Raw genomic sequence first — 12,527 nt, 5'->3', positions numbered from 1 at the left:
CTAGAGGTATTTGCCGCGAACTTCCCCCGCGACGACTAACTCAGTAGACAACAATGCGTAACGCCTCCTTGCGAGATGACGCTATGACAAACGCTGGCTCTGATCTAAAGAGAGTGAAGAAATCAAATAGTAACACCCGATCTCAAACTTAAGTCATTCATCCACACATATATATCCTCACTCGTCAATTTTCAATTTCATCTCGCCCCTTACAAGCAACCCCAGCCCAAGGCAAAAGTCACAGCTAGCACGAGAATACCCACTCCCACGGCTTGTAGTGCCGCTTGATCATGGGGTGCTTCTGGCTGGTTGCCAGTTCCGGCATTACTTCCGTTTCCGCTGAATCCATTGTTATCTCCAGGAGTCTTCTTTTCCGTAATGTTGTATAGTGTCATGGCGAGATGTCCACCACACGCAGTCGTGTTGGCACCATCACACTACAACGATGAATATTAGTAAGTACTCCGCAAAGCGAGAGGTCAGGTAGCCGGCGTAGTGTATTTGGGTATATTTCCGGGGACCGGGGGGGGGTCAATCAGCTCGAATAATATGGAGAAACTCACGACTCCATTGCTGTCTGGGGGAAAGGGGGGATAAGGGCCAGAAATGAAGGATATCAATGTCAAATTATACGTACAGGAAGATCGCAGACGTCGTCAACCAAGTGGTAGCTGTGCTTCGAGAGGTTGTCACCACACCAGCACTGATAGGCAAACTCAAGGCCGGCGTAGTGGTAGCCAGTCTGGTTCTGTTTGTTCTTGTTAGAGGCGCGGCGGCAGAAATCCACACACACGTGGACATTCATGAGGCCGGGTGCCGTCAAGAAGGGTCCATCGAGAGCATGTACGTCGGGGTTCAAAAGGGTGACCTCAGACCAGCACCCCACGTACTTGTACACGGGATCCTCGTCGATGATCCTCAGCTCCGGGCGAGGAGAGGCGCTGGGGCTGGGGCTGGGGTTAGGTGCGTCAGCCTCGACGATCAATGTGTTATTGGTAGTGTGGGTTGAAATGGTGGTGTTTCCGGTGGTGTTTCCGAAAGCAACGGGCATGGACAAGCATGTCGGCTGGGCTTGACGTGCCACCGCAAGGGGAGCTGTGGCCAGCAACATGGCGAGGCCGAGGACACCTGAATATGTGTGAGATGCCATTGCTCTATTCTTTTGGTGTAGTGTATAGTGTGGTATTCGTATCTATGAAGTGTCAGCTTAGCAATATACTTGTTTGGGCAGTAGTTTACTTACATGGAGATAGCAAGGGCTCTAGAATAATAGTAGAGGACTGGCGTTGATGATCTATATCCATGGGTTAGCTGTCTGCGAATTGAGTTGGTGTCGTCTTTGGATAATCACCTTGACAGAAATAAATCTGGAGTCCTCGTATGAATGTTCACAGTAAAATGAAGCTCTTAAGCAAAAAAATGGTAGTATTAGCAGCGATGATGATAGTAACTTGATGGTCCTTTGCAAAACTAATGTTTGTTGTTGATGTGAAGATGTAATGGAGCTCTGCCCCAAGAGATGAACAAAATATTCAAATCTTTGCATGCCTGCCTACTAGGTAGGTACTTGCCTTGGGGATAAGAGCAGGTACATGTAGGATAGATGGCAAGAGGTGTGGGTAAGTACGCGTATGAGGCAATCAAGGCCAGCCCCTTATGCCCACCATTGTATCATTGAGAGAAGCGACGAGGTACCTTTGGCATGTAAAACGACTTAAGTATAAGTCACTCTCTCCAAACTAAACCTATCGCCACTACATACTGTCCAGTTAGACACCTCTTTCCTTTCCTTATTTTCTCCTATCCCTTCCTAAGCTTCCAAAAGAAACACCATCGGTTAGAACCCGTCTTTCCATGACCTCATTTAGCCTCCAACAGACTTAGTAGAAGGGGCGAAGCGTGCAGACACTGATTTCAGAGTTTCCATAGACTAACATGTACCTACATGTTAGTAATACGAAGGGATGTCCTAGAAGGTAGCAAATGGCTTGAGATACCCTAAAAATAATAGGGGTAAATTGCACCATTTCATCTCTGCCGCCACGAAGAATGGCATGGGAGTTTACAAAGCATTGCTATTAAAAAAAAAAAAAAACTATCCCTCTGCAAGGCTTGAGACAGCTCATATGTGTAGTTTATCGTTTAACTATTTTAATTCGACTCTATGTAATCTACGTCTATACGGCCAAGTATGTAGCCTTCACTATGATTTATATAGTCCATAGTTCTATAAGATCCACCACGGACCTCAAATATGAAAGAAGAATCTTTCCTCGGAGCCCTCGTGTTGAATATTGGTTATAAAGGGGTACGAGCTTTAGTATATATGTGCCATTAGCTATGGCAAGGGTATATACTGCATGTTTCCATGCTAACCATGGACATCGTCCTTATTTACCCACGTTCCTACGAGCCTCATAGCCTTTTCATCCCCGTCCACCAGACGCTCATCTTGCAGCGTATCGGAGAGGCATCGCCAGGGATCCCGGCTTCCCCCCCATTTGAGCAGATTCTCCTTCAGTCTCTCGCCGTTCGCTCTATCGAGCGCGGCCGCGTTGTGACCCGCCGAGAAGACAATCTGCCATACGCGCTTAGAAAGGACTTGATCAAATAGATAGCTATAATAGGTGCTGCCGTAGCCGAATAGATGGCCAAAAAAGCCTTGCCATCTGGTTCCTGGTGGATCCGACGGGAGCTTCCCGAATTTCCTCTGGAGGCCTAAATAGATCTCCGTAGAATCAAATGTGTTATCATTCGGTAGGGACGAATGATACTGCTGGTCCAACATGGCGAGTATAATCTGGTTCTCTCTATCTGATGCCTCAAACCTCCTAGATATCTTTAATTTATCCACGACCATATCAAAGGGTAATGGTTCGTCTGTGACGTGGTGTCGCGCGAACAGCCCGAGAACAGAGGGGTCTGCACAGAAATGTTCCATTAGAGTAGACGGCAGCTCTGCTAGGTCAGTCGCGCATCGAGTTCCGGCTACGTTTTGTAAAGAAGTCCGGGCTAGAATTGAGTGGATGGCGTGTCCCATCTCATGGAAGAGCGTTTCCATCTGATAGTAATCTAAGAGGGCAGGTCCACGCCCTTTGTTCTCTTCAAAATCGCAAACCAGTGCAATCGTTGGCAGCTGCTTGATAGAGCCGGATTGGAGAGACACGTGCATCCCATCATTTGCCGCGTCAATAGGAGACTCAAATTTAGGGAGTCCTTCGACACCAGCTGCATCTCGTTCAGCTACTTCTTGGACTTCAGCTTCTGAAATCTCTCTAGAGCAACGCACTGTAAAGTGTGCTGGGTTAGGAGACTTATCATCCCTGAAGAAAAGATCGCAATATAGGACCGCGACATGTCCATCCGTATCGGACACGACATCCAACCGCCTCACGTCCGGATGCCAGGTTTCTCCTGGAAGTGTATCTCGAGGGACAAGCCTGATTCCGTATAAGCGGGTAAATAGCCTTGATAGGCCCTGCATGACAGTTCCAAGCGAGAAATAAGACGATAGGAAATCACCACTGCGTCGTCGCGACCTCATAGATGAACGGATACTCTCCATATAATACTCTTTATCCCATGGTTGGAGATCAGTTGCTGTGGAGTTCTGCGTTTTGCTCTTCTCTCGAAGGAGGGCCGCAATCTCTTCTTCAACAAGCGGTGCATTGCGATTAGATAGGGCTAGAAGGAACTGATGGACCGATTCAGGTGTTTTAGCCATCATTTTATCGTGCAAAGCCATCTGGCTATAACTTTCAAACCCCGATAGCTTTGCAAGCGCGGCTCGCGATCGTAGCAAAGCCTCCAGGATTTGGATCGACCTGCCGGAGGCCGTTCGAGTCGCATAGTAGATTGCCTTTCTCGTATCCTCGTCATGCACGCTTCTCAATGCCACTGTTGCTTCAGGCGACAACGTCGGCAGCCGGATAACGCCTCCACGGGTATACCTCCGAGCCATCTGCGGGTTCATTCCATATAATTTGCTGCTAGGGAATTCGAGGAATCTCTGTTCGGGTTGCATGTCTTGGACGAAATATGACCCTAGTTCGCTAATCTGCTGCGACAGGTCGACAAATTGATCCCGCGATTCCTGTGGGAGGTGTATTGCCGACTTCATAAAATCTTGTTGTAGTAGTTTCGCAACCGTCTGCTCCTCCTCGTTCCAGCTGGCCATGACCTCTGGATTAGCGAGAGCTTTCCCTAGCTGATCACTTAAACCCGTCGCAGTGTTTAACTGGTTCATATACTGGTAGACCAGCGACCATGCCTGCGACGCAGCTGCTTGAATCTTCTCATCGGGATGAGTTACCCGCACGAAATCCGAAACATCCAGGACTCGACATAGCAGATCGCTCAATCTATCTAGGTCTCTCACGACCGCCTTATATTCCTCCAACGTCGACGCATTGAGCACCTTGTGAACAAGCTTCTGAGCCCTCTTAATCGTGACATCTGCAAATGTGAGGAAGCCTTGTGGTGACGTTAGGTATTTGTTTCTGAACAAGCCAACATTCTCACGACTCGCGATCTTGAAGAAGGGTTTAGCAAAGTCTTTGAAGGTCGGTGGAGAGTCGAAGATCTGGCGCAACAGTGCATCGTCATGTTTTAGGTCGGTAGGAGAATGGTCGACTGGTATCTGTGAGGTGTCGATCTGAGCAGCAGCGCCGGGCGCAGAAGAGAGCCACCGTCTTTGGTCTCGAATTCGAGAAGTTCGAGAAGCTTGTCGGAGACATCTTGAGCAGGTCCATAGACCTGAGCGAATAGTCTTTATCATGACGTATAGAACATTATTAGAAACTTTGAACCCAAAGCAAAGCCCCAAGTAAACCACCTATTTACAAAAAGAGTGTGAAAGAAATATGAAATGTACAAATAATGTTTAATTGTTTAAGTGCAATTGCTTCGCATGTGGAATGAAGCTGCCGCACGGAAATTGACGGTTCGCAATTACCTACGTACCTGCGTACAAACCAAAATTTCGCCGAGGGCCCGATCCGGAACCCGCCGCGTAAAAAAAAGGTACATGCCGATTTGTACGTAGGTACATCATCGTTGCAGTCCAATATTCTCAAAAAAGCTTCCAAGTTTTAATAACTCGAAGCACCGCCAAACCCAATTGAGCGCAACATGGCTGCGAGAGTGCTGCTGCGACGGGTGAGATTCCCTCTAGAATATTTAATCAAGCTGTTAAAGTACTGATGAATGGTAAAACTATAGCGTATCGCTGCGCCTTTCATGGCTGCGACTCTTGCCGGAGTAGCTTTATTTCCCTCGGTTGCGCTGGCTGAAGCACCTTCATACGACCACGTACGGCTACTCTCCTATATATACTAATATGAACGGGCCGCTTTATTAATTCATACCTCGACAGCCTTCCAAGAAACCCATCTACGACGATTACGAGACCTTCCTCTCCCCGAAAGCCACCAATACGCCAGTCCCGTCACCAGCCTCAGATACTATATCAGAAGCGTCCTTCTCATCGTCAACGACGTTAGTCGAGCATCCAGAGCAAAAACACCACAGTCCGACGCCGACTGACCGGTTAGCCGCAGAGGTCGGCAAAGCTCGTCTATTCCTATACCGATATGCTGCAGCTACGGAGGATGCCGTAAACGGCGCCATCGACTCGGCATTCCACCTGGAACAGTCCTTCACCGAGACCATCGCATCGCTGGCGCCGCCGCGGGAGAGCGGCGAGAAATTGATGCCGGGACTAGTATACGTGCTTGTAGCATCCATGACGGGTAGCATCATCGCAAGGAACCGCAACATCGTCCTACGGGCCTCGCTACCCCTAGCCTTCGGCGTCGGCGCCGGCTGGCTGCTTCTCCCCGTCACCATGACCAACGTGTCAAACCTACTATGGCAATACGAGCGCCGATTCCCCGCCGTAGCTGATGCCCATCTCAAGACGAGACAAGGTATCCAAGATGCCTGGCGCTTTGCCAGGGTTCATGTCGATGTCGGGAAGAACTACGTCGATGAGAAGGTTAGCAACACCCGCGATATTGTTGAGAGCTGGGTAAAGCAGGGTAAATAGATAGAAGAGAGGTCTTTTCGAAGAGAATACTACCTTGTACTTTAGACGAATAGACACAAAATTTGCTTTGTTCGAGGCTAGGAAGGATACCAACTACTATTTTGGACGTGTAATTGAAAGTACATAAGTTGTTGTATACATCTCCCATTGCTCTATTTTGCGTAAGACTTTAATCTAGACAGCTCATCTTCAAACAATAATTTTGATGGTAAATTAAACCAATATAAGTATAAGTGGTTTTGCTTGATAAACCAACGCATGATATATCCTACAAGTTGCTCTCCGCAACATCTATCCTGATTTTATTCAACGCCGTCATGGGATCCGTTAATTCATATGCCATACGCGGCCACCCGTGTCTATCCTATCATTACAACTCAGCATTACGCTCCGCCTTCTTAACCAGGAAATCCAAAGTCCGCTCATACGTCCACATCGTGACAGCGCTTGCAGGAGCTGCCTTGAGCAGACTAACCGGCAACCCTCTATACAGGCCCCTAACCCCTTCCATCTCCAGGATCCGACGAATAGTGCTCACCGTACCGGCGTACTCAGGTATATTCTTGTGGACGTAGCGGCTCCGCGTGGGGCCCTGGACTTGGATACGCTTGCGCACGAGGTCGAGCGGGAACACGCCCGTCTTCGCCACGACACTAGCGATGACTCCGGCCGTGGCGTCTCCCGTGCCCCAAGGCAGCGCATCGACTCGTCCCAGCGGCAGCCGCGCGCCCTCGTACACGGCGAAGAAGAGCCCCATGAACGGTACGATCTGCCCTAACGCAGGTGCTAGTCCCCGGAAAAAGCCAGGCACGCCCTCGTCTCGTGCTATGTCAGCTACCGCCCGCCGTAGCGACGTGTACACGCGGTCGTTGCCCTGGGCCGCGAACCGCGTGCGTAGCAAGTCCAACGGGTACGTAGCCGCGGTGGCTGCAGCGCCGGCCGTAGCACCGCTGACAAACGACTCGACGGACTGGGGGAGCCGGCGGGCGTCTCCGTAAAGGGCGCGTAGTAGTTGCGTCGTCGACCGGTAGGTAGTGAACTGGATAGAGGCGTACGCGACGTACATCAGCTCGGCGGGCACATTGCCCTTCCACAGGGCGGTGATGCCCTCATTAGCGACGATCTGGCGGAACGTGCCGATAGTGCCCTTATAGATAGGAGAGCCGCGAAGGTCAAGGTGAGTTCGCGGATCTGAGAGCGAGTGTGATTGCAATTGCAGGCGAATCTTGACGACGTCGAGGGGCGCGACGACGAACCGGGATATTAGACCGGCTGTAGCCCCGGCGGTTACGACTTGGAGTCGTGAGCCCTTTAGTAATCGCGAGACCAGTGTCAGTTTTTACTCCTTTGTCTCATATACTAGCTAGGTATGTATATTGCGCCTCCAGGGCCAAAGCTACACTACGTACCTCATCCTTGAGGCGTGGGCCAGATTTCGACATACATCCGCAACGGCCCTACCCGGGACTAGGGTGTAAGTCGGGATATGATGCTAGGATGTTTTCCAACTTAGGAGACCCCCCACGCAAGCTATGGATGGTATGGATGGTATGGATCTATGTATGGAGGTATGGAGATTTGTTGTACTGTGCGATGATGTAGTGTAAGTAGAAAATAGCTAACTAGCAAAAGTTGCAGCACGTGCCGTAGCCACTTGCCGTCCGGCGAACAAGGGAGACGGGGTTAATTGAGACGCGTGACGATGCCGATATAAGCTAAGAGGACCGTCGACTGGCTCGGCCGATTAATTACGGGCGATCTTGTGAACACTTAGGTACCTTAGGTATGTACAGATGCACGAATGAACATACGGCCATCAGCAAAAACTTAGGTTACACTTGAAATATTTAACTACTGCGTCAAGCCGCAAGATGACGCTTTTCATCGGCAATTTGGAGAATTCAAAAGCCGATCCAAAAATTCAAAGGGCAAAGTAGCACTTGACTCCAAAGAAGTGACGTAAATTGGTAGGACTTTTACAACTTTTTACAACTGCGAGTTATCACGTGTTACAACGTCAATCTATGTACTATAGCTTACCTGCAATGTCCTGCAATATTCTGCAATAACCTACAATACGTTGCAATGGTTGGATCGACAAACATTTTGGGTGGTATGACAGGGCTATACTACGTGTAAATGCGAATCAAACATCATCGGATCGGAGCCTAGTTTGAGCATTTTAATGTCCCCAGTTCCAATTCAACGTATCATTAAATAATGTGTCCAGATGCATAATTACGTCCATCGCGGGGTTGATATGACCGTGATATTTGCGACCGTGTCTGGACTCGGGACTATTCACGCTTCATTTTAATTCAGGGCCAAGCCCCACTAGGCATGTACTTCCGTCAACTAGGAATATTCGACCTAACATAAGGCAAGTTTAGGTACTTATTAACAGGCCTAATTCGCTAAGTTGAATAAGCTTCCGCCCGCCCGAGCTTATGCCTCCCATTCGTCCTCTCCCCAGATTTAGAGTGGGACTTCTCTAACTCGCTAAAACCATTGGTTACGTCCCTTTGGAGTTCTGCAACATACAATAACGTACATAACAGACTCCTTGCGATTGCTTCTTTCCCCCTTCGATTCTGTCTCGTCATCTATCCTTCTTTCTCTCTCTTATATTACGAATTCTCTTCTACGTTTTATTACGGCTTACCTTTTCCGTCCCCTGACACTGAAACAATTATAACGTTGACTAGCGTAGCTCGCGTAACCAAAATAGGACGTCAGCCTCTGAAGGAACGTCTGACAAGCCCTCGTTGCATGTGATAAGCTCCACTGTCCACTTATTCGAGGACCTCAAATAAGAAGCTCCAGCAACGCCTATTTTCGACTCGTGAACTCTCACCGCAGCACACGGAACGATACCTGAATCTCTGGCGAAATCATGGCAGCTTCAACAGTCAAGCAACCGGACGTTCAACAAGTCTTAGGACCTCTGTTACCCTCGCTACCAGCCGCTGCCTTATCAGCCCAACCTGCAGAAAACGCTCTTCCACTTCTCTCTCCGATTCTTAGGCAACGAGTCCAACTTTTATCATCGGCCAGTTCAGAACCGTGGATTCGGCTGTTGTGTTATGAACCGGGAAACGTTCCTAAATTGACAGAGATCGCCCAGGGCGATCGGCTAGAACCCCATCCCGTATCTGGCGAGGTTGAGGTCGATTGGGAGTATGACACCGAAATCCGCTACCGGCGGGTGGACGATGAGACTCTACAAGCGCTCGTGCTACTTAAAGATATTGGGTTAACTTTCCGCCTGGTTTATTGCGTTGGAGATCCTCTAGGCGATGGTTGGAAAGTTGGCGAAGTCAATGTAGCCGAGAAGCCGTCTCCTTTTTTATCGTTCGGTGGCGTTTCGGACATTAGCGAAGCCGATAGGCAGTTTAATGAGTCCAAGACGAAACCAGCTCAGAGCAACGGCTTTACAAATAACCGAACTGCTTCTGTTGTGGACGACGACGACGACGATGATTACTGGGCAAGATATGACGCGACACCTGCGAGAACTCCTGCTGTTAAAAGATCACCTGCACCACAATCTACTCGTGGCGTCAGCACGACAGCCGAGGAAGATTACTACGCTCAGTACGACGATGTCCAACCAGCTATGGACAATCATGACCCGGACGAGGAAGCAAATTATGAGATAGCACCGCCTCTAGGTCTAGGCGCTAGGCCAAGCAACGGTAGCGACGAGGAGGAAGCAGAAATCAACGAAACTCAGGGCGCATGGACACTTGCCCCTAGGCCAAGGTCACCTTCTGCACACTCGAGAAGCGGTGACGATCCAAGCATAGTCCATCCTTATCCAAGACCTGCTTCGAGTACCGGATCGAACGCTTCGGTTGAGAAACTCGAGGCGGCGGCAGCGAAGCAAGAGCAGAATGATTTCGGCGTTAAGCAGCATGTATCTCGAAGCATTAAGAGCTTGTTCATGCTATCCCGTGCGTCAGGAATCGACCGCGAGGAATTCGAACGACTAGTGAAGACGGAACTTGACACGTTAGGACTATTAGATGAATAAATCTAATTTGAGATGTGTTGTTTAAGTTATGTAGGTGTTTAAGGTTGGGGAATCTGGTTGTATTTACAGGCGTTCAGACGGCCAAATTGGCGGGTATATCATTTTTGTTGGGGTTACCCGGCAGTTTAGTTACGGACTACATGACTACCTATTTCAGGTATATCTTGCATAAGGGGGCGATGCATCCTATGGCGTTATCGAGTTAATCCGGATGTTCGAGTGTATTGTACGCAAGAGAATACCAAAAGAAATTAAAAATGTGTGAAATTTACTAAAATATACCTTAAATCAAACGATGAAGTTATGTGATAGGAGCAGCATTCAACAAGATCATCCCATTTTGCCTACCTACCATATTTGAGGTTGCTCAATTAACTTGATATACGAAGTACATAAACCTTCAGACACAGATACATCGGTACAAGGTGCGACTGAGCTCAGCCCAATTTATATGCCGATATCTCCGGCGGGACTGGCCCCACACGTCCCCTGAATCGGTGCCCCTCCTACCCCTCTGACTCAAAAATAAAACACGTCTACTGAAATATGTACATTTGATAGACCAAAAATTTGATAGACCAAAAAAAAAAAAAAAGGTGTGAAGACGGGAGAAAGCGTCCCTTGGAGAAAGCGTCCCTTACGTTGTTTCCTTACGTTGTTTCGCAAATCATATCGACTTCGCACAACTCTCCTTCTCAAATATGACTCCCGAAGAGTCGATTGCCTTGATCAAGGTCGGCCTGACCGAAGTTCTCAACCCCGAAATCATCGAAGATGTTATCCTTAATCAGAAACGAGATCTTAAAGTCTACTGGGGAACGGCCACGACAGGACGACCGCACTGCGGCTACTTCGTGGCAATGGTGAAAATCGCAGAACTCCTCCACGCCGGATGCCATGTCAAGATCCTCCTCGCCGACTTACACGCCTATCTCGACAACATGAAGGCTCCGCTCGAACTGATCGAGCAAAGACTCAAGTACTACGAATATATCGTAAAGAGCTCGCTAAAAGCTGTAGGCGTAGACATCACAAAGCTAGAGTTCGTCAAGGGAAGTTCGTACCAAAAGAGCGAGAACTACACAATGGATCGATTCAAGTTGGAGGGTATGACTAGGATATCGGTTGCGCAGAAGGCTGGTGCCGAAGTCGTCAAGCAGACTAGCGATCCGTACCTAGGTGGTCTCACCTATCCCCTGATGCAAGCGCTAGACGAAGAGTATCTCGACGTCGACGCACAACTCGGTGGTCTGGATCAACGCAAGATCTTTACGTTTGCCCTGGAGAACCTACCAAAGATCGGTTACAAGGTCAGGGCGCATCTGATGCACTCAATGGTACCTGGTTTAGGAGAGGCACAAAAGATGAGCTCCAGCGAACCGGATTCTAAGATCGATTTGCTAGATTCCCCCGACGCGGTGTCCAAGAAGTTGAAAAAGGCCGTGTGCGTACCTAAGAAGGTTGAAGGCAACGGTGTTGTGGCCTTCGTAGAGCATGTTATTTTCCGGGTGGTGGCTATAAAGACTGGAGGAAAGCCTCACTTCACAGTCGAGAGACGAGAAGGAGAACCCCTTATCTACGACGACATTGAAAAATTAAAGGCAGATTTCGAGGCAGACATAGTAAGTGACCCCCAATTGGTGTGGTATCTCTGCATAATACTAACCGCCATACAGCTCACTCCCCAACTTCTAAAGGCTGCTTTGACAAAGGCGCTGAACGAGCTCTTAGACCCTATCAGGAGCGAGTTCGAGGCATCAGAGGAATGGCAGAAGATTACAGAGCTAGCTTACCCGTCGGAAGAAAAGCAGCAAAAAGTGAAGAAGCAAAAGGACAAGGGTGACCCGGCCAAGCGTGCAGCTGCGCTCGCGGCGAAGGCAGAACAATTGAAGCTGAAGGAGGGTGGAAGCGAAGAGTCGAAATAAAACCTATGATACCTCGTAGCAGTATTGGTAGATTTGATGCTAACCCATAAAATGGTGTCTTGCATTTTCTTGGAGCCCTTGGAGCCGATAGATGAATACCATGGTTATTACAAGATTTCTGTTTATTCTACCTTTCTACCTTTTGGAAGTGTGATTTAATCTAGCCCTTATGTTGTGATTATCAACGAACAAAGTTGGTCAAGTTTTATATGAAGACTACATGTATACCTGGTACCTACCTACATTATGGGGCTGGGGGGGTCTATTGACATTATGTCAGCAAAGGTGTCAATATAATTACATAATTACAGGCCCTGACACCATGTCAAGACCGTGTCAACAGGTCAATACAATGTCTGCAAAGCTTGTTGTACCGATTTCATTGCAGGTACTTACAAGTCAATACTAATAGATAGCATGTCAAGGTATGCCCGACTTTTAGGAGGGATGTTGTGTTTGGCCAAGATGGTATTTCCTAATTAGGCAATTCGTCTGTGCACACCACTAGCGTCTAGATCCCAGG

The 12,527-nt window shown here is 48.6% G+C and overlaps 6 protein-coding genes across 6 annotated transcripts; 3 read left to right on the top strand and 3 right to left on the bottom strand.

The window, feature by feature from the left end:
• Positions 1 to 209: 209 nt before the first annotated feature.
• F4817DRAFT_363302 (uncharacterized protein) lies at positions 210 to 1,150 on the bottom strand (the record flags this gene model as incomplete). Its single annotated transcript, XM_049306627.1, has 2 exons — positions 210 to 437; positions 638 to 1,150. The coding sequence occupies 2 exons, from the start codon at positions 1,148 to 1,150 to the stop codon at positions 210 to 212; spliced, it is 741 nt and encodes a 246-aa protein (XP_049153779.1).
• Positions 1,151 to 2,129: 979 nt separating this feature from the next.
• F4817DRAFT_353973 (mitochondrial intermediate peptidase-like protein) lies at positions 2,130 to 4,927 on the bottom strand. Its single transcript, XM_049305451.1, has one exon. It carries the CDS (start codon positions 4,775 to 4,777, stop codon positions 2,372 to 2,374), a length of 2,406 nt encoding a protein of 801 aa, XP_049153778.1. The 5' UTR covers positions 4,778 to 4,927; the 3' UTR covers positions 2,130 to 2,371.
• A 203-nt stretch (positions 4,928 to 5,130) lies between these two features.
• Positions 5,131 to 6,046, top strand: F4817DRAFT_321186 (apolipo protein O-domain-containing protein; the record flags this gene model as incomplete). The annotated part of the gene is made up of 3 exons (XM_049301263.1): positions 5,131 to 5,157; positions 5,221 to 5,310; positions 5,375 to 6,046. 3 exons carry the CDS (start codon positions 5,131 to 5,133, stop codon positions 6,044 to 6,046), a joined length of 789 nt encoding a protein of 262 aa, XP_049153777.1.
• Positions 6,047 to 6,214: 168 nt separating this feature from the next.
• On the bottom strand, positions 6,215 to 7,904 carry F4817DRAFT_18447 (mitochondrial deoxynucleotide carrier). The gene is made up of 3 exons (XM_049298391.1): positions 7,670 to 7,904; positions 7,456 to 7,538; positions 6,215 to 7,355 (listed from the first exon to the last, which is right to left on the bottom strand). Exons 2-3 carry the CDS (start codon positions 7,486 to 7,488, stop codon positions 6,417 to 6,419), a joined length of 972 nt encoding a protein of 323 aa, XP_049153776.1. The 5' UTR covers positions 7,489 to 7,538; positions 7,670 to 7,904; the 3' UTR covers positions 6,215 to 6,416.
• Positions 7,905 to 8,291: 387 nt separating this feature from the next.
• Positions 8,292 to 10,430, top strand: F4817DRAFT_18414 (uncharacterized protein). Its single transcript, XM_049298388.1, has 2 exons — positions 8,292 to 8,593; positions 8,752 to 10,430. Exon 2 carries the CDS (start codon positions 8,940 to 8,942, stop codon positions 10,077 to 10,079), a length of 1,140 nt encoding a protein of 379 aa, XP_049153775.1. The 5' UTR covers positions 8,292 to 8,593; positions 8,752 to 8,939; the 3' UTR covers positions 10,080 to 10,430.
• A 181-nt stretch (positions 10,431 to 10,611) lies between these two features.
• On the top strand, positions 10,612 to 12,191 carry F4817DRAFT_353960 (tyrosine tRNA ligase). Its single transcript, XM_049305450.1, has 2 exons — positions 10,612 to 11,701; positions 11,756 to 12,191. Exons 1-2 carry the CDS (start codon positions 10,781 to 10,783, stop codon positions 12,002 to 12,004), a joined length of 1,170 nt encoding a protein of 389 aa, XP_049153774.1. The 5' UTR covers positions 10,612 to 10,780; the 3' UTR covers positions 12,005 to 12,191.
• Positions 12,192 to 12,527: the final 336 nt, after the last annotated feature.

Source organism: Daldinia loculata (genome assembly GCF_022478755.1).
Source record: "Daldinia loculata strain CBS 113971 unplaced genomic scaffold F4817scaffold_103, whole genome shotgun sequence".
Lineage (NCBI taxonomy): Eukaryota > Fungi > Ascomycota > Sordariomycetes > Xylariales > Hypoxylaceae > Daldinia > Daldinia loculata.
This window is presented reverse-complemented; position numbering and strand designations above follow the sequence as displayed.